Source organism: Mya arenaria, chromosome 5, assembly GCF_026914265.1.
Source record: "Mya arenaria isolate MELC-2E11 chromosome 5, ASM2691426v1".
NCBI lineage: Eukaryota > Metazoa > Mollusca > Bivalvia > Myida > Myidae > Mya > Mya arenaria.
Window position 1 is genome coordinate 32795731 of NC_069126.1, and position 22524 is coordinate 32818254.

General features: G+C 34.0%; 2 protein-coding genes across 3 annotated transcripts; one reads left to right on the plus strand and one right to left on the minus strand.

The window, feature by feature from the left end:
* Positions 1 to 3907: 3907 nt before the first annotated feature.
* Positions 3908 to 6533, minus strand: LOC128234887 (40S ribosomal protein S25-like). Its single transcript, XM_052949495.1, has 4 exons — positions 6436 to 6533; positions 5370 to 5462; positions 4589 to 4772; positions 3908 to 4020 (listed from the first exon to the last, which is right to left on the minus strand). Exons 1-4 carry the CDS (start codon positions 6436 to 6438, stop codon positions 3947 to 3949), a joined length of 354 nt encoding a protein of 117 aa, XP_052805455.1. The 5' UTR covers positions 6439 to 6533; the 3' UTR covers positions 3908 to 3946.
* Positions 6534 to 8872: 2339 nt separating this feature from the next.
* On the plus strand, positions 8873 to 20800 carry LOC128234606 (retinoic acid receptor RXR-alpha-B-like). 2 transcript variants are annotated; one of them, XM_052948934.1, is made up of 9 exons: positions 8873 to 9023; positions 9214 to 9374; positions 9929 to 10102; positions 10757 to 10967; positions 12048 to 12224; positions 15303 to 15398; positions 15872 to 15956; positions 18030 to 18217; positions 18681 to 20800. In XM_052948934.1, the coding sequence occupies exons 2-9, from the start codon at positions 9291 to 9293 to the stop codon at positions 18914 to 18916; spliced, it is 1251 nt and encodes a 416-aa protein (XP_052804894.1). In that variant the 5' UTR covers positions 8873 to 9023; positions 9214 to 9290; the 3' UTR covers positions 18917 to 20800. The 2 variants fall into 2 exon arrangements, with proteins under 2 accessions (XP_052804894.1, XP_052804895.1); XM_052948935.1 differs by having other exon boundaries at positions 8881 to 9023; positions 9291 to 9374.
* Positions 20801 to 22524: the final 1724 nt, after the last annotated feature.

Sequence of the window (22524 nt, forward strand, 5' to 3'; positions counted from 1 at the left end):
GCACATTTTGACCAGTAAATGGCCACCTTGTTTGTTTATGTTTGTCTAGTTGTATGTATTCCTGCATGTTTTGCAATCATTTGTAATTGTGAGGTGCAATATTAGAATGGTGAGAGTGGTCTAGTGGTATAGGTGTCTGCCTCTCACCCATGAGGTTTGCAAGTTTGGTCCTCACCAAGCCCAAATTTCTAGAAACTTCTTGAGCTTAACTGGCTTAAGTAGCTTATTTCGATTAGCAAAAAACCAAACTTAAATTGATTTTTGATACATGAAAAATGGTTTATTGTGCTAATCATAACGATAATTCCCATCTGAAGTATAATAACTCTTAAACAAGTAAAATTTACACGAATTTTTGAAAAACAATAATAGTGAGCTTTAGCTTAATCGTATTATAAAGGACTTTTCGAGAAATCGGGGCCAGGGGATCTTTCTCAGGACCTCTCAAATGGACACCATTACTGGTTTTTGCCCTGGCAACAGACTCGATAGTGATTCACATCAGCTTTCAGCTGTCTTCACAATGGAGCAAAAATAAGTATAAACTATTATTTGTCAGTTGTTTTAGTTAAAGTTATTTGTCCTTTCTTTTTAAAGAACTTTGTTACAATTATTATAAGTTTATAAGCATACAATGTAGCAAAATTTAATTACGATCCTATTGCAGCAATTATTGTAACTTTTTCAAGTCTTTAAAACCAACAATTTACAAGTTCAAAAGAAGGCACATCTTGATCCCAGAGATTTGCGAGTGTGCTGAACAAACCTTTGTCATTTGGTTCAATTAATATTGACTATTTTAAATTTTTCTTGCCAAAATATGCATTGGCCAGTGTTCAAAATGTACAGACACAAAACCCAAATTTGGTGAATTGTCCACCAGACCTATTCAAAATTTGGATTTCATATACTGGTGGCCACGCTAAAGCCACTTACTATTCATTATAAATTTATGTGTGTCGATTTTTATGAGTGGTTGTTTTATTATTAAATCCGTCCATCCAGTGATTGTGATCTATTTATAGCTTGATTTTTCATGCAGTATTATCCCCATTCATATAGACAAACCATTTGTCCTGTAGTGCACTGCTTTACCAAAACTCAATTTACACATACATTATCCTGTACAAAAAAAATGTGATAAAAGTATTTACTATAGTTCTGTTGTTTTCCTTTTATGGTCATTTGTGTTTCTCTAAATGCTCACTTCTGTTAGCACCATCACTTAATTGCACAGGTCGTGGCTCGGATTGTCAAGATTGAAACTGTGACCACCCATGTAAAAGTTTTGGTACTGTACTAAGGAGGAACATTACTGACGGATTCACCAAATTTAAGTTCTAATATGTGGTCTTTTTCCTTAAAACATACAAATATTGTAGAAATTTTTCACCCAATTTGAAGTTCTAATATGTGGCCTTATTGTTCTTAAAAGTTAAAACAAAAATATTTACAAGAAACAATACGGGGATTGCCTATGCAAGGCATCAGTAGTGGATTTAAGCATATTATGGTCAAGTATTGAAAGGCAACCTGATCAATTCAGATATGCTGATTTGATCACAATAGAGGAGTGTTACTTGTAAGTGTTGAGTTGATTATCTTTCCAGAGGTAGGCATGCAAGTTAGGCCTGAAGTTGACACAGATATAACAAGAGATGTTTGTAAAACATATGCCCCCCCCCCCTTCCTCACCCCCTCTGAGCGCCATGTTGTCAAGATTATTCGGACAAAGGCATGAAATGTGCATGGACTTAAATGACACTTATTTGTCAGTGACAATGGATGCGTTTGAGGCAGTTTTAAGATTATAACAGTTCAGAGTGTGAGGATAGAAGGAAAGGTTTTCATCATGTTCAGATGATGACTGATATTTGCAGATAAAAAGGTATCCTCCCGCAGCAGGGAGTGAGTAAATATGACGTAAATTTAAATGATGAATAGGAGTTAAGACCTTGACCTCAAAATCCATTGGGGTCATCAACTGGTCATCCAAAACCTAAATGTCAAGTTTTAGGGCCATGGGTGCAGGCATTGTTGAGTTATCACACAGAAGTTTTTTTCCCTCAAGATCACTATGACCGTTGACCAGATGGCCCCTAAAATCAAAAGGGGTCGGGTCATCTACTGATCAGGCCCAATCCCCCAAGTCAAGTTTGAGGGGCCATGGGTGCAAGCTTTGTTGAGTTATCACCTAAACAACGTATTCACATTCAAAGTCAATGTGACCTTCACCTTGGACCTGATGAGTCATAAATTCAACAAGAGCTGTTGTAAGATAGCGCACTCGACAACGCCCCTTTGATTAGAAATGAACACAATTGAATTATGATGTAATATGTGCCTGTCAAAAAGAATCCCGATGTGACAAAACCAGATTTTTAATGATTGGCGGAAGAGATTCAGTTTCAACTGCTTTCTTCTACTAGTATTTTTAATTGCCTGCCACGGAGTGGGGAGGGAATTATAGGAATGCACTTCGTCCGTCTGTCTGTAACATTTCGTGTCCTGGCTATAACTTACTTATGCATGGATGGATTACCATATTACTTGGTACAAATGTTGTCCTCATGGAGATGATGTGCAGTGACCTTGTTCCGGGTCCATACCTCAAAGGACAAGGTCACACAAGACATTGAAAGGTCAGAGTACACATGCTCATGTCCACGCTATAACTTACTTGCATTGATGGATTACCATATTACTTCGTACAAATGTTGTCCTTATTGAGACAATGTGCAGTGACCTTGACCCGGGTCCATACCTTAATGGTCAAGGTCACAGAAGACATTTAAAGGTGAGAGTACACATGCTTGTGTCTGGGCTTTTTACTTTACTGCAGCAATGTAGTCATGCCAATTCTTAAGGGATTTATTGACCTTAAACATTTCATGTACTTTAAGCAACAATAACTGAATTTGATCCAATTGCAATTTGTGCCAGTAATCCATCATGAAGTTTAGGGTCCATATTATGACAATGCTAAATAGAGGATAAGATAGAACTGTTAAATGAGAGTGTTAAACAAGTTGCACAGATCGACTCATTTTCCTTCTTTTTAGCCAAAATAACCTGACATTGATCTTACCTACACTACACACAATATGAATAACTATAACAAATATCCTTTTATAACATGTTCAAATATCCAAGAATATTTAGGTTACCGATCAAACAACTTGTATTTCCTACATTACCACTCTTTACCGGTGTTTGTGTACAATTTTGGTCAGATTCAACGTACCAGTCAGGTTACAAGAAATACAAAATATACTACAACAATGGCGGGGGATATAGCCGTCCTTTGGACTGCCTTGTTTGTGATAGTGACCTTGATCCTAAGGGCCCCAAACAATCCCATGGAAGTCCTCCATAAACTCCTCCTGCATATCAAGTTTGGTCACACTGACAGTATGTCATAACTAAAACAGCAATCTATTTGAAGTAACACTGACCTTGACCCGAGGGGGCCAAAAGGCAATCCAATGAAAGCTCTGCATAAACTTGTCCTAAAACTGTGTCATACATCATTTAGGCCCAAGAAACTAGTGCAAGGTGAGCAACATTTACAAAATCAGGAATGTGTTTAAAAAGTTGATGAGCCTACCTCAACACATTGAAAACCAGATATTGCAAATGAATTTCAAGGCTAGTTGCGTTTAGAATGGGTGACAATCAGTTTCTTTTCTAATTTCAAAGTATTTTACCATTGTAGGCACCAGTATAAATTTGACCTAATTTGTCATCTCGGGTACTTCATAGAACATAACTGGCTGTACAGACAGCTTAATAATTTAATTTCCATTTCCTTGTATTCTGTAATAGATTCCTGTGTACTGATGGCTTCTTTCACTAGCATGTTATGCCATCTCGAGATACTTTATTATATATATTATGGAGAACAACATTTTCGATTTTTATTATTTATTTATTATCTACAAGTCATCTACTCGTCTTCAGCCTTGGTAGCTCTGGTGTAGATCATTTGTGAACTGTGTTTTGATATGAGCTTGATCAGACCTGAAATACATGATCAGTGTTTTGATATTCTGTCCAAACAAAATAAACGACTGCACAGATACAGGTACACAGGTTGTTGAAATCATGCTGCAGCATTTTTGCCAATAATCTTTTTGATGGGTCAAATTTACAATCTCATTTTCTTTAAAATTGAAGATGTACACATGCATTTCTTAACATTCAAAGCCTAGTTTAAGGATGTTTGGCATGATAATCCCCTGCTGTGCATCTCCTGCTAATTGCAATGGGGTCACAGTAGGGGCCAATTTCCTGTGTATTCGTTTATTGGCTCAGGGCCATAATGGCATTTAGGGTCCATTTCTATAATAAAACGTCCAAAACTGCACAGCAGGATACTCAGATTGGAGATCTGATCAGACAATAAAGCAATAAGATTAAGATTAATACAGAGGTTGTGTACAAATACATGGTTTGGGGGGGGGGGGGGGGGTCACTTATAAAAAGCTTTTAAAATCAAAAGCCACTAGCTGAAACATTGCATTTATTTATTATACCAAACTTAACTCGAACATATTACTTGCAATTATGTTCCTCAACAATATCTCACCTTTAGCACAGAGTTCACGTAGCCCCTTCTTGGCGAGGGATCCTCGGACCTTAAGTCTTTCAGAAACCACGGAGGGTGTGATTAGCTTGTAGTTGGGCACTTCCTTGTACAACTTGTCGTAAGTGGCAGTGTCATACAACACCAGGTTGTTCAACTTGTCGCGGACTTTTCCCTTAGACCACTTCTGCAATCATAAATTGATTCAAGGCATCAAAATTTAAATATAAGATGAAACAAACCTATTTCTCTATAGTACTAAGTCTTGAAAATATATAGTTGACAATATACATACATGTCTGTTAACTCTTCATTGATTTTTTTATTATTTCTTTTTAAATATTAACAAATTCTTAAATTTTTAGACTGCATGGCAAATATACAAAAAGACTTCATACATAAAATAATTTCGTATCAAATATAAACATCTGCCAGATTGACAAAATTTAAACCGCCAATGAGCAGAACCAGAAAATGCATGTTGATAAGACTTGCAAACACAAAATGTATCAAAACACAATTATTATGATGATTAAATTGAAGTCTAAAAATGTGACGCGAGCTTTTTAAGTATATGTGTATTGAGAAAAGCCTTTATGGTGGATAATCGGAGAGTTATGAAAAGGATTTGTATTGATGTATTGAATGAGGATTTGTTACAGTGATACTCTCACATAGATTGTAAGAAGATAAATCTGGACAATTTTAAAGTTATACAATAGTTGAACAGCTTTTTCATGTTATTAACGTAACAAAAAATTCGCAAATCTAGCTTCATACCAACCTTCTTCTTGGACTTGCCACCGCCTTCTTTCTTCTTTGCGGGTGCGGCCTTGCCACCCTTTTGCCCTCCCTTTGGATCTTGCTTCTTAGCTCCCTAGAACAAACACAGAACTGACAACTGGGGTTTCTTTAATAATTTCCACAAAGTTTGCAATTCAGAGGACTTTAAAATATTTTTTAAGTGAATTCTCATTTTTCGGAAATTAACTTTGAACACAAATGCATACAAAACAAATAAGAAAACATTAATTTACACGAGATATATAAAGAAGAAAAAGAACTTGAATCAGTAAATATACTGATGATCACAGATCAGTATATTAAATGATAGTTGAAATACACAGGAATGTAGGTCAAAAAGGCCAAGCCCCAAAAGTGCCCGGTGTAAGAAGGGCCCTATTCTATAAGAAGTCTTGACAAACACTGTTTTCATAAACCTTGAGAATGAGACCATTTGTCATATTTATAAAAGTTTAATGTGTTCGGTATGAGTTGTCAAAAATTCAGAAACTAGCATTTCGCATCATTTAGATAATAAATACAGTACCCAGAACAGCCGAGAGTTGTAAATTTTGTTTCAAAGCGGGCCTTCCTTGTAATGGGCCTTAAATCCCTACAATATACTAATTTAATCCTACTCCCAAGTAAATGTAGCTATTGTGTTTAATATACACAGGATGCATGTTTGATATACACATAAAATGTGTATCTGTACACAAGAGAGCCCGTTTGACACAATGTGGTCGGACTACGCATATACGCAGCAACTTTTATCACTTTATAAAACCAGATTAAATGTTTCACAATTAAATTAAGTCAATGAAATCTTGATCGCTGAAAAAAATCATCAGGCGTTTTTCATCACAGACACGAGCACGACACGACCAACACTATCAGTCACGAAAACATGTTGCACGCGTTTAACATTTATCAAACGCAAATGTTTTAAGTTTAATGAGCAGAAATGTTTATAATAGTAGACTAAAATAGTTAAATAGACATTTCTTGAATTGTTGAAGAAGACAATAATTTCAGCTCAACGTAAAAAATGGAGAGCAGCGCTTTACCATGTTGCCGTCGGGAGACCACGTGAAAAAGAGGCTCGATTACCCACAATTCATAGGCTTGTTCCGTCAATCAATCTTTACTGCTAAACCGGTTTGACTTAAATAGAGGAAAGGGACCCTTTCAACAAACGAAAACGTCTTCAAAACCCCATTTATGTTATACAACTGCTCATGAGATGTGTTAAATAATGATAAAAAATGCATTATTTGTTCAACATGTATTTACATTAACTAGTATTGAATGCATCTGTTAAATAGCCTTCAATACATTTAGATAGATAGATGAATAGATTTATTCGTCATATACATGTATGTGTATGTGTCATAGTAACAAACCAAATATCACATAAAGTTATACCACAGGCTGTTCAACAAAGGATTAGGAATGATATCTATACTAAATGACAACATCATAAGAATGCTTTGGATACATACGTATGTTACAAAATACTTAATTCAGTGTGACAAATATATAACACAGGATAACCCATTAAAGTTATTCAACTTATTTCCAATGTGATCTTTATGACACATATAATTATTTGCCAAGATCTCAGATATTAGCTGCTCAAATTATAATGTGTTCTTATAAAAATAAATAACATACTCTGATTAGTTAAAGAATGATTAAATGTTTGAAATTGAAATTCATTTTACAGTTATAATGCAACGGACTGTAAAACACATATGACACTTTCGCATAGTATATATGACAAAAATCTAATATGCAAGCTTAAAATTTAAATGAATCACATTTAATAAAATATGAAATCTTCCAATTCTGCACACTTGACTTGATACCAACGGTGAGATGTGATTTCACTTCCTTTTTTTAAGTATTCTTATTTTTTAATTCTTTTAACTTTATCGGAACACTGTCCCAGTCCTGGATAGCTTGATAAAAGAAAGTATTTGATATAAAACTGTCAGCCTGCGGTTCTACCAGCACTATGTCTTCTGTAGTAGGAACGTGTGGATAAGACCATAGTAAAATTTTCATGTAAGTATGATTGGCATTTACTATTAAAGATTTTATGTACATAGTCTTAGTTGCTTTATCGTATGTTCTATATTAAGCCATCCAAGATAACTGAAAACAGAGGCCATCGTGAAAGTTTTACAATCATAGCCATAAATAAATGTGACTACTTTGTTCTAAGGGACTGTAATCTATTCTTGAATTGTTTTGATAGACCATTGTACCAAGATGTCGATGCTTAGTCAAAAGGACATTATATTAAGGAATTATATAACATTCTTCTTATTCATATCTGGAAAACGATTTTGTCTAATATATATAAAAATTTCATCCTAGAATCACATTTAACTGAAAGGAAAGGTTAATTTTATGATATATTACAAATAAATACAAAACAATAAACTTGATGTCGCTTAAAGGGTCTAATATATAGTTTGTAAAATTCATTTTTTATGGTGAAGAAAATGGCGAAATTAAGTGAGGCAAACCATAATGAGTTAAAACTAAGATTCTGATAGCTGGAACCCTAACTTCCAGAAATGTTGAAATATGTCTGTAGCGTGATTTGATCATTGACTGTTAGAACACCCTTGGGTAAATGGTTGGCATATATCGACAGCAAGAGAAGTGATCACATATAAAATCAAACATAACCAAACACAACCTTAATGGGTAAAATAATATATCGTATAAAAGAATACACTCGGTATAATCCCTTTAGTTAACAGATAAGCAGTAATGTTTTTGCTCTGTTTAAAATACTCATGAAAAAAATGGACATAATTATGTCTTCCCATTTCAATACACGTGTATATTACAAGAGTTATATATTTTGCACAATTTGTGTTCAATTTTACTATTATACGAACCGTTCGATATAATTTGATATTTAAAGTCAACTGAAAGAACAACAGACGGGGCATTCAAAATATACATTTTAATAAAAATGCACATAATTTGTGTAAACAGTTATATATATATATATATATATATATATATATATATATATATATATATATATATATATATATATATATATATATATATATATACATGTATTTTGTTAAATATTGCATTTAGTTTGAACAAAAATACATCCAGCGATAGGTAAAGAAATATTTGTATGGAAAGGGTTTCTTTATAACATAAAATGACATTTATATTAAAATAATTTTATTAAGATGTGTATTCGAAAAATCACTTCTGGCGAGCAAGAAGACCAATACCCAAAATCGGTATGATAGTGCGTGACATTCTCAAAATCTCCACTTTCTTGGTGCCTTTCCAAATCATGTACGAAGCATTTGCTATTGAAAATTAATAACTAGCGGATTGTTCTTTTGCGGAATTTGTTGGCATTGATAACGCTTCACAAATACATATCATTATTTAATTTGTCATAGCAGCATATCATTAGTGAAGACTAGGGGAGATCACTGCGCAGGGAGACAACGACCTATTTAATTGATTAAGTGTCCACCGAATCAAGTACGGCACAATTGTTGATTTTCAACAAATTTCGTAAACAAGCGACTTTCCAGCTAACCAGCACCTTAAAGCAGACATACAAGATCATACAACACCAATAATGCATCAAATGTCTTAATTGGTAAGACATTTTTAAATGGAAATTATTATGCGCAGAAGGCGACCATTTTCACCCCAGCTGTACGACCCAAAACGATATTGTCAATACATATTGTATGTATCTGTTCAAGTAAGGCCAAATCGGTGATAAACCATTTTTTTTTATTTATATTTGATATATATGTTCTCTATCATTTAGTTATGAATTACAGACTGGCAAGCATGTAAGGAAGCAGACCTAATATCAACATTGAGGAAGGCTTTAAACATTACCTTGTTTATTACCAAGATGACGAGCCCTGCAGAAACGCAGTTGTCTCCGGCTGGCAGTCACATGTCAGTGTCTGATGCCAGTCCGGCCAGCCATTACACGGTACAGTACTTATAGTTGTAAAGGAAAAATCTAGCCAGCCATTTCCAGGTACAGTATTATCAGACAGCTATGTTTATCACTAGACCAGTCAAGATACCATTTGAGCAATTATTATTTTAATATTGTTTATACCTTACTGTAGAGCAAAATTATTATTATTATATAAGAACAATCGATCTATCTCTGAATAATGTCAACTCCTCTTCCAAGTGTTTCATATAGACGGGGGGTTATAATGACTACAGCAAATTTTTCGACTGCCTATACAGTGATACAGTAAAAGTTTTTTACATAATTTGCATGGACATTGCTTATAAGTACAGTCCAGTGAGTTACAAACAAACTCACATTTTGAGTTCTCTAAGCTGTTTTCGGTGATTACTGATCATATCTTTGCTCATATTTAATTTTAGTGCTGCAATCACTTTTTCTGATGTGTATTATAATGGAAAAGCAGTATTTTGGATTTGAATTTGCCTTGTTAATGAAAAATAAGATTTAAATGATAAAGCAAAATTACATCTAGACTGTTATATGTGTAAATTCAATTTCAGACATTCAGTTTAAGTCCCGGTGATTTGAATCATCACTCAATAAAGCCGAAGATGTCGCCAATAGGTAGTGAAAGTGGTGACCAATTGTATGAAATGACGGACGATGCAGGTATGAGTCCTCCAATTGTGAGGGGCCCAGAGGATGAAGCAATTATTGATAATATGGTTTATCAGGTACTGGTCTTTTAAAACAGTGTCAATAAATAATATTGTAGATGTATTTCATTTTACTTCTAGTTTGTTCGAATGATCTGCTATACATCTGAGGTAGCAATTTAACAATCAGATACTTCTGTAAAAGCAAATTGTGCTAACTATAGTCATTGTTTTTCATCATTTTTGGAATGGGGTTAGGGCGTTTCAGATGAGGAAAATAGCTTCATTATGACTTAATTGGGATTAACAATTTAGCCTTAAAACAAACGAGTCTGCTTTAAACAATTGACAGGAAATATATTTCTTAAAGAATACACTAATTCTTCTATTTTTATAATGTTTGGGGGTCCAATTTTTATATTAAATTTTGAAAATGTGAATAAATATTTCTTTTCAAATCTTAGTTATGGGAATATCATTTTTACATTTGGGAAAATGTATATTTTTTAACATTGGGAATGGGACAGAATTTCAGATTCCAGATTTGTCAGAATAAAACAAAATCTATTGATGTCCTTAAAGGTCTTTCTATCTAAATCATATTCATACAGTCGCTTTAAAAATACTAATGTTGGATGAAACGTATTGTTGAAGAATGGCAATATTCTGTGAAGAATTTTTTTGTAAAAAGAATTATTTTTGTTCTAAACCACTGTGATCTTCTTTGATCAGGTTTGTGTGATATGTGGAGACCGTGGCTCCGGCTACCACTACTCTGTCCTGAGCTGTGAGGGCTGTAAGGGTTTCTTCAAGAGGAGCGTACAGAAGAACCTGCAGTACACGTGTAAGGGGAATGGGACATGTGTGGTGAACAAGGCCACAAGAAACAACTGTCAGTTCTGCAGATTTCATAAGTGCATGCAGCTTGGAATGCAGAGAGAAGGTACTATGTGTTAAGTGAAAAGGCTTGAATCTGAGCTGATACATTTTTTTACATTTTTTTTATTTCACATACCAGTATATTCACCTACACCTAAATTAACTAAAGTAAACAGAAAACTTGACACAATTCAACCTAACTTAAAGAAACAGGCAAGAGGAACAAAACCATGAACTAAACACACCAGTCTTTCACAAGCCATACCAATCATGTGGCACTAGTGTTTAATACGTCGTTCTGAAAGTGAGAATTAATCTCATAAAAGGTTTCTCAATTTATTATCAAAAAAAGAAGTTCATCACAATTCTGACCTAAACCTTTGTGAAGTGATCTGTGAGTATAATTTGAACATTCAAGTCACAGATGGCAGAATTATTTCCAATACTGATAACGGAAGTTAACTGAGTAGGATAAAAGTACATTATTCATATTGCCCTGCACGACTGCAACATAAAGTGACAAAACCAGTTTGACACATGACATTTCACACAGTTATTCAGGGCCAACTCACATGTATTTAAATTAGACAACTCTGTATGACACTTAATACAAATTATGGCCCTTCATTAACTTATGTTTTTTTAAGATTTACTCATTTAGGGCATATTGTGATTTCAACTTATATTTGGAATATCATTGATCAAAATGAATTTAATACTTCACACAATCGTTCACAAACATCGCAAAATGACCAAACATAGTCCCATATCATTCTAAATATAAATTATGGCGTTGATCGATTGAGAAAGATTGGTTTAAGTTTTAGGACAAATCAGGGTTTTTACTCAGTTCTCCAATACCTTTCATTCAATGGACTTCATACTTCACACAGTTATTCAGGGCCATCACACAATTAAGTAAGACAACTCAGTATGACACTAAATACATTTTTTGGCCCTTCAATTCATTTACATACATTGTTAAAGATTTAGGACATATTGTGATTCATATTGCATCTCGAATACCGTTGGTCCAAATTAATTCAATACTTCACACAGTTGTTCACGGACATTGCACAATAACGTTACATAATTGCATATCATCCTATACTATACTATAATTATTCATTTCATGATTATACAGCTGTGCGTGAGGATCGCTCTCCAGGCGGAAAACAGAGAGTGAAGCGTATGAAGGTAGAGGGAGAGGGGGAAGCAACACAGAACGTATCAACCCCCAGCAAGAGCCTGGAGCCTGAACATGCTGAGATAATCAACATCATCATATCCTCTAACCCAGACAAGATACCCACCAGAGATGGTGAGTTGTTTAAATAGATATTGGTCCAAAGCATTTTTTTTTAGCTTGAGGCCATGCCAAATGTGTTAAGTGCTTTAAAGGTTATAGGAGGGTGCTGTACCCTGCCCCTTTTTACTAGCACACCTCCCCCCTCATAGAGACCAGCAATATCACCTAATTGCCTTTTTAGAATTGAATATATTAGATAGGGTAATCAAATATTGTTAAGAAGCATATAATATAGTTATATATACATAAAAATTTAATATATCAGGCGGTTTAAATAAAACCTAAAACTACTTAAATGTAACACATTTCTAATATTTTTTGGGGTATTTATGATATTTAAGGTCTTCTTCAATGTCCTCTTTTCACAATACCTTTCTGCAGCACCCAGCCACTTTAAAGCCAGGCTTCAACCTTATGATTCTGTGTTTATTATTACATATATGTTTATTATCTTGTGTGTAGGTGTACAGCCTTCATAATGAAGAAAACAAAATATTTACCAAAATTTGAATTAAGCACAGAAATATGAGTGAAGAAATATCATATAAATAGGAAAAGTTTTCAAAATGTATCGACCTGCAAATGTACATTTAATTACTTCTCATGATTTTTACTGTTGTTGATGTTTTCTGTTTCCTGGCAGGTAGTGAAGTTTTGAAATTGAACCTGCCATTAAAATTATACTCACCATGTCATAACCATATGCTTATCTGAAAAGTTATATTGTGTAATGATAAGAATGATGCAGTAAAATAAAAAGGAAGAAAGAAAGTTGGGGTATTGAGCAAGCCTTAATGTAAGCGTCTGGGTCTCTGTCGCGCAAAAACTTGAACCATGACCATTACTAGAAAAATGCTCAAGATATTCAAGATATGTGAAACTTTGTTCACATGTTTCCAAAGACAGTTAGCACATGTATAACAAGGCAGATAACAATAACTTTCAACTCATTGTGACAAAAAAATAATAGAAGAGTGCTTCACTAGGCGACACTCTTGTTTTTCTAAACACCAACTTGATGGAAAATGATTTAACGTAGTAAAATTTTATCCTCAAAAATGGTTCTTAAATGCAATGTACCATGTTATAAACGACGTGTTTGTTTGACTTTCATTTTCACCATAAGACAAGAAAGTATGTTATTCTTGAAAATTTTAAAAAGAATAATTCAAGGTGATACTCGTATTTAAAATCAATACATAAGTACTAGGGATGCAAACAAATGGCAAAATTGGTATTCGAATATTCGGTTATTCTTTCAAATGAATATTCAAATATTTCAATTACCAAAATACATCTTTTAAAAGTTGTAGTAAACTATTATTATATTTGCTATAGTAATAGCCCGAGCATTTTAGCTCTACTTTGTCCTAACCACTACGTGCAGCGGACCCTGAATTTCACCAAATAAGTGTCTGAAATTCCTCATTTCACAAAGACAAAAAGTAATACTTTATGAACAAAGAAAAAAACAAAAAAACTTTTAATTTATATTCCTCTGCCTTCATATTTGTAAACAACATGATTTCTGGTCAATTGGCGTTATGTGCGAATGGAGGGTCTTTCCGTAGGACGAGCAGCCTCATTCTGGGATTGACCTTTACTAAAAGAAACTATGGAAAAACCAAACCAACTTTGAGACTAGTTTATTTCTTAATTGGTTGAGGCAATTGACCGAAAATAACTGGAATTTTTGTGTCACTTGTCTTACAGCTAGTTTTTTGTAAAATTACGGGGACTTTTTATAGTGACAGCCGACATGTCCCTAAATGATTTATAACACGTGTTTAGAGTATTGCCGTCACATTCACACCTCTGGCATTATGGGCCAATCGTTGTAAAAACAAGACAAACGAATCTTAAACACAATAACATAGTTATAGGCAAAATATTTATTATTATATTTATTCAACAACAAAACTTCGAATATTCGAATACTGATTTGACATTGGAATACCAAACGTTTGATCGAATATTCGAATATTCGTTTGCATCCCTAATACACATGTATAACAAATGTAATAAATTTTGAGTGATAAACCTTTAACTACTTACTAAAAATAAAATAATGCATAAATGGAAAGTATTAATTACTGATATCTAGATTTTAACTGTGTATTTAATAGCTAAAAATGCAGAAATATTAAATGACTGGTGGGTCCTAAAAGATTTACAGTGATCAACGATCATCTCATAAAGTAGAAATACCGTGTTTTCTGCACCCTTCTTTCAAATTAAACATGGTATCCCTCATAAGAACTATTGTTTCTGATATATTCATTTTTTTCAGCAAATTTAACAATTGTTTTAATTGTAGTACATCTTTTTTATGCCCCCACAAAGTGGCGGCATATAGGGTTGCCCTTGTCCGTACGTACCTCTGTCTGTCTGTACGTACGTACGTCCCGAAGATTGTTTCCGATCTAATTCTTGAAAACCGTTTGTCCAATCCTCACCAAACTTTAAACACATGTTTGTGACCATAATATCTTGATCAAGTTCGATAGTCATGGAAATCGCTTTAGTCATTTAGGAGTTACGGCCCTTTTTTGCCAAAAATACTTCAAAAATATATGTTTCCAATCTAATTCTTGAAAAGTATGTGTCCAATCCTCACCAAACTTTACATACATGATTGTGACCATAATATCTTGATCAAGTTCGATAGCCATGGAAATCGCTTTTGTCATTTAGGAGTTACGGCCCTTTATTTGCAAAAAAAGACTTGAAAAATACGTCCCGAAGATTGTTTCCGATCTAATTCTTGAAAACTGTTTGTCCAATCCTCACCAAACTTTTAACACATGTTTGTGACCATAATACCTTGATCAAGTTCGATAGCCATGGAAATCGCTTTAATCATTTAGGAGTTAGGGCCCTTCATTTCCCAACAATACTTAAAAAATATCTTATCCGATCTAATTTTTGAAAAGGATTTGCCCTTGTGCAGATTATCCTGAATAATCATTATGGCTTATTTTCTGTGACAAAAACTCGAAGTGGGGGCATCCGTGTCCTATGGACACATTTCTAGTTGTGAGTAAGAGTGCATCTTTAAACTTTCATGATACATTCTTGCGTGTTTGTCAGAGTCAAACAAGGGGAAGGAGATCTCTGTTCAGGAGTTGATGGAGTATGGTTACATGGAGCTCAAGTACATCATAGAGTGGGCCAAGAAAGTGCCAGGTAAATACATATACTACCACCGCTGACCGAACAGTTTATGAAATTATATAGGAAAGTGTAAAACGATCTTGTGATATAGTGTACCAGAACTTTTGTTTACTGACATTTTATTCCATTCTTTTTAGTGGATTATTGAGAAAAAGACACCAGTTGATTATATCTTAATAATAGCATGGTTTGAAAAAGTGAGTTTAACAAAATGTAATTTCACTGTTTCATTGAAAGAAGGAACGTAATGGCTCACAGTGCTGGGAAGAAATATCAATGACATCATTTCCGGTATGATATCATCTGGACGATTTTATCAAAAAAAAATTTAGAAATAATTTGCAAAAAAGAAAAAAATGTTGTTTTAAGTGTAATATCACAAGATAATTCACCTCATGAAAACCGATAGTAAATAGGTTGCCCACCATGTACAATCGGTGAATATTTTGTCATTTGACAAATAATTATCCTGTATAACTTTTCAGATTTCCGCCTTTTTGGTATGGACGACCAGATGGCCCTCCTCAAATCTGCGTTCATGGAGCTCAGCGTGTTTAGAATGTCGTACAGGTACAGCTTTGCAATTATTTAATAAACTTGGGGGGTTTTCTTGTTTGAAGTGGCTATTCCATTTAAATATACAACCCCCGGGGGGAAGGCTCTTTTAAAATATGCCACCCCCCTACAGAAGCAAATTTATCCTTTCAGGGTCCAAATAAGGAAAAAAATGACACCCACCGATATACTATTTAAATAATTGCCTTCCCCCGGTGTGTTATATGTTTTACTGGAATAGCCCATAAGTTTTGTGTAACAAGTACATAATAGAAGTAAACCCAGTATAAAATTAGAAATGACTGCTTTAGTCAGTACCGTAAATGACTGGGTATAAGACGATAGGGGGTATTAGACGCAGGGAAAAAAATATTAATAAATTATTAATTAAATTAATTAAAACACCATTTTATACATGCACTGAACTGAATAAACACATTCTATCGGCTTCAGATCAAAGAGTCACACTGTGTGACGTCACATAACTTACAGTTATACCCACGAGGATCTCGTGGAGAGCATGGACATTGCTATGCAGGATTAATGTATAACTGTACGATTATTGCTTCATAGAGTCTATAAGTGTGGTACAAGTTTGAAAGCTTATTGGCAGATCGTTTTACAAACATGCCATGTGGATGTTTTCTTAATCCCGTGATTGGCCTTGTTGTTTGTTTAATCCTCAAATTAATATATCACACTTCCTTTTCAACAGGCAATAAATCGTTTAGGATGGGTAGTAACTAATTAAATTGTCACAGTGGTGTATAAGGTTAGGTAATCTAGCCAGGCATTGTAAAGATAAAAATCAATAATCTTCGTCTGTGAAACTTGGTAACTATGAAAGTTATGATTGATGTCCTTTGGGTGTCCGAAAATTAGGTACGCAAAATAAATTATTTTGGGAAATAATTATGGGTGTCCAAATATTTAGAGTGTCCGAACTCTTAGGTGAATTACGGTAACTTTAATCGAAAACTATTTTTGTTGAAATTATAAACGTCTTACGATATACGTTATCCCGATCTTCAACTGCCGTTTTAACCCGTATATACTCGATCAATATGACGCGAGTAACATCCCTTTCTACATAAATCTAAACAAACTCTCGGCTTGAAATTGACCTCAGAAAAAAAGTTCAAAAAATTGTTACTGGGTATTATACGCAGGCATTTTTTTGCATCAAAATCTGAGGGAAAAAAGTGCGTCTAATACCCAGTCATTTACGGTAATAAAGTCTTTTCAAAATGACACTCCCATCGCCCGAGATGTGTAAAATCAGGCTACGGTCTGTTAACATTCTCAGACTGAATTTAAGATAAGTAATAACACAGTGTAACACAGCATTTTTCACCAATTACACATTATTTTTTTGAAAATTGACAACTATTTCATGTTCATTTTTTTAAGTTATAAAAAAGCTGGATGTTGAATGCTACATATAGTTGTTCTTTTTATTCTGATCGTATTTAAGCTGACAAAAATAATGTTGAAAGCATTGAACGGACTTATCACCACATTTGATCTATGTGTTATTATTATAAATGTAGGATTTATGTAGACTATTTATTATTATTTGATTCTGAAATTGTTAAAAAAAATATGTGCTTTTGTATTTTTTCAGGCCTATGAATTTTCTTATTCCATTTATTATACCAAAGTCCCGTATGACCTATGCTTCAAATATCGTTTCTGCCACACCATTATTTAAATTCAGTCCTGTTCGATTTATGGATCACATTAATGTTAGGAAATGTGACATAAGAAAGTAAGAAACATATGCAAATAAATGTAAACTTTGTAAGCTACATTGTAATCCTTCACAAGTCCCTGATGGAGACATTGTTGTGGAGTGAAGATGTTTCCTAATACAAGCTCTCCTTCCATACTTTTAATCAATGTTGAGACTGAGTCCATGTTAATCACAGCAAAACGAAATGGGAATATCTTGTCGTACACCTCATATACACTACTTTAATATTAAAGACTAATAGGGTTACAAAATAAACTAAAATTAATACATTTCCATGTCAGTTCCATGTGTTGCACAGGTCACCTCTGACAGTAAGCAATGTTATATTATTTCAGATCACTCCCATACGTAGACTCCCTGTTTTTTGCTGAGGGTGTTATCCTCCACCGTTCGCTGTGCGAGACAATGGGCTGGGGTCAGGAGTTGGTTCAGGCAACACTGGAATTCTCATGCAGGCTTCGACAGCTGAACTGTGATAAGGTGGAGTTTGCCATGATGAGCGCCATCGTCCTCACCTATCCTGGTATGTTCTATGTCTTTGTCTGTATTTTCTGTGACCATGTCTGTGTTGTTAAATAAAGAGGAGGAAGAATGTTACAACTCAGAATTTCTTATTTGATAGGTGCATGAAATACTGTAATTAGTCCATCTATAAATTATACAGTAAAGTTACGTTTTATTAGGCACACCTCAAATGATAAGGAATGTTAAGTTCATTGACTTGATGTACAGAGCAGTGACTTCTATCACCGTACTCTCTACAAAAGTGGTTATCTGTACATATAGTCACCTTAGTGCAAGAACTCAATAACTGCTTCTATTTCTTTATGCAGCTAATGAGTTATTGCGCTTAATTGACAATATACATAAACGTAAAATATTATCATAAGCATGAACCAAAATATTCTGTAATATTGTGCCCTCAGTTTGATGAAGGGTACTTATACGGGTTATACATACAGATCAAGTTTGATGCTTGTTTTCAGATGCCATTGGCCTAGTGGATAAAATGAAGGTGACAAAGATACAGACAAAATTCCTGGACGTTCTCCGCCGGTACGTCACTGTCCAGTACCCAACTGACAGGGGCCGGTTTGGAAAGCTCCTGCTGCGGCTCCCGACACTGCGAACGCTGAGCGCCAAGGCTGCTGAACGCTTTCTATCGCTTACCCTGGATGGGGTGCTGCCCATTAATGAACTTGTGCAGGAAATGATGTGCTAAACTGGCTAGGTTTTATCTAAAGGAAGGGTGTTATACCCTGCCTTTTTTGTGTGCATCTTTCTGCCCTAATTTTGGAAACCAGCATGTGTTCCTTTCTGCCTTCATAGAAATGAATGTTCAAGATAATGAAATAGTTCTTTTGTTTAAAATGAAGTAAATAATATTATTATAAATACTTACACACTTAACATATTTTGCAATTTGCATAAGGTTCAAGTTCTTTACAGCCCGATATATATTAAACCCTTTTTATACTGTCCCTCTTCTGCAGCATCCTATCCTTTTTAAAACCTGGATGAAACCCTATGTTTAGGTAGCTACAAGATATGATCATATTCCTTGGAAGATACTGATGACGATGTGCTTAATTCTGTAGCTTACAATTGTATTCATCATGTTTTTAGAACGTGTTAATTTAGGAAGGCTATAACAATGAAAAAAGATATACCGATATCATCTTAACATGTGTGAATTGAAGTACTGATAACAGTGAAACTTATGTTTCAAACATTTGTGAAATAGAAGAAGTCTTCTTAACTGTGTGTGCATTACAACTATGTTGTTAATGATAAATCATGTGGTTATTATATGACTATTTCATCTTTATTGTGTTGCTTGTAATATCTTATAGTTTATCTCGTTGTTATAAGTGACCATCTTATCATGTGTTTTGAATGGTTAGAATTCTTATTTTGTTTCTGCTTAGTGATCATTATGTTTGAAACATTGGGAGTGACCCTTAAAACATTGGGAATGTCTAGGGTCACATCATAGAAGTCAACCTCGTCATTGATGTAAATTTAACTCTGTTTTATGTTAAACATAATTCAAAAACTGGCTGATATTTTTGCATGTTAATAAAGACAATAAAATGCCAACAGGGACAATACAATATGGCATGCCATCAGAGGCAATACAATATGGCATGCCACCAGTGACAATACAATATGGCATGCCAACAGGGACAATACAATATGGCATGCCACCAGTGAAAAAACAATATGGCATGCCAACAGAGACAATACAATATGGCATGCCAACAGAGACAATACAATATGGCATGCCAACAGAGACAATACAATATGGCATGCCAACAGGGACAATACAATATGGCATGCCAACAGGGACAATACAATATGGCATGCCAACAGAGACAATACAATATGGTATGCTATCAGAAACAATGAACTATGACATGCCGACATGGACAAAACAATATGTCATGCTTTCAGAAACAATACAATATGGCATGCAATCAGAAACAATACATTATAGCATACTAATGTGGACAATACAATATGGCATGCTATCAGAAACAATACATTATGGCATGCCAACAGGGACAATACAATATGGCATGCCAACAGGGACAATACAATATGACATGCCAACGGACAATACGTGTATGTTAAGGCAGTGCTTTTACTTGAGTGCCCTTATTGTGTCACCTGAAGCATGGGGTATACCTACCGTAATGGCTTTTTACGCCCTTTGGATAGAAATGTGTTCCCATCAATAACTTATGAAGGAATTGTTGCAGAGTCTTAAGCTTTGTTTTATTTATTGATTATGATCAGTAGATTGCCCCTATTCATTTCAACTTTTTAAGGTTAAGAGGTCAAAGGTCAAGGTGGTAAATTAAGACTGACAACCATTGGCATTCAGTACCATTCAAATTGTAGGCAATGCTTTGTCTAGGATGGATGAATAGCATTTTCTTAAAACAACCTAAATATTACATGAGAAAAAAAATATATATTATAATTATATTATTGTTTTTTTTTTTAATTCAAATAAGCTTTCGGTGATTTTTCATAAAGTATTGAATTATTTGCTTATATAACAATGCTGTTTGTAGTTTATTGATTATATTTACTTTATCATCTTTGTTTTCATGGTTTACATTGGTTTACATTGAATTTCAGCTACAGTCGAAACTCGATTGCTCTATATTTTTAGGGACCGGCCAAAATACTTCGAGCCTCGAGAATATCGAGCCAAGCGGGATCGCTTACAGAATGTTTTGTTTTTTTGATTTGTTACAAAAAGTCTTTTTTACCTCGTTTGTTATTAGCTACGCTATCTCCACAAGAGAAGAGTATTTATTGGATATACTTACACATCGTACAGTTCGTAACATGACTTATTCGATACTTAGAAAATATTATTTGATTTTTTTATTTATTATAAAAATACATTAATTTTATGCGAAAACAACAAACAAGAATTTTAAACAGTGAGTAACACAAACATAGCTTATAAGTTTTATCAAAATGCATTGAAATTTATACATGAATAACAATTAGTGACAGAACTAAAAGGGATGGCATGTTTATTAAAAAATTACAATAAAATCAAGCGATTTTTTTCGATTAGCGCCTTGTGCTAAGTGAAGCCAAGCAAACATATCAAGGTGTAAGATTCTTACTTGATCCCGCGAAAATGACATTGACCCAAGCAAACAAAACAAAGTGTGAAATTCTTACTTGGGACCGCGAAAATGACATCGAGCGTGGAGAAATATCAACCCTTAAGATATCGAACCATCTGATCGAATTTTATATGAACACAGAGTAAAAAAAATCGGTCCTTCTAATCTATTTCGAGCCAACGAGGATATTGAGCCATGAGATATCGAGCCAATGAGTTTCAACTGTATTTCTAATGGTGAGATGTTTTTACAATGTTACAGGTAAAACATTTCATCAGTAAATTGACATGATTTCATTGTTTCAAACAGTGAAAATATCAATTTGGTAACTTTTCCTGTTTTGAAATATTGGCAGCTTTACTGGTCATCCATACAGAACGTTACTTATATTGGCATACAATTTTGGAAATTATTCTCAAAATTTACTATCAACTGTTTTCATAATCTCCTTTAAGGCATTTAATACAAATCAAAATTTGTTTAAGATTGCAATTTATATTGCCTCGTAAATAGCAAAGTTAATACTTAACTTGTGGCAACAGAACTCGTGAAAGTACTGTAAAGCTCTGGATGAAGTTATTTGGGATCCTGCCAGGTAAAAAACATTATCCTCTTTGTTTTTAAATTCTCGAAGTACTACAACATACATTTAAACAATGCTCTGTTTTATCATGAATTATTAAATTGTTGTATCATATATAAAAAACTATTTTTCTGTATGAAATGTTCATGAAAAGCACTAAAACTTGATATTAAGACATTGAGAATTTGATTTTGTGTCTGCCAGATTATTGTGCTCATTGAAGATTATGTATTGTTATCTTGTAAATATATTCCCATCATGGTATCAATTTTGTGGATTGAAGTATCCGTAATTACTTTTTCCACTTTGTAGGCCACCTACATTGTATATCCATACCTGTACAAATATACAGCTGCCCTCAAGTTCCTTTTTCATTGAAGCTTTGCTAAAATTCCTAAAATATGTAAAAATTCATAATCAATCAAAAATGAACAAACAAGCTTTGTTGACCTTGAGTGCAAAGTAGGCAAATCATGTCTGATTTTATTTTAAATAAAAAAAACAGATATACACACAACTCGACATATAATGTTATTATATACATATTTTTCTTCATTTATTTTACATTTAGTAATCAGGAATCAATTCCCTTGC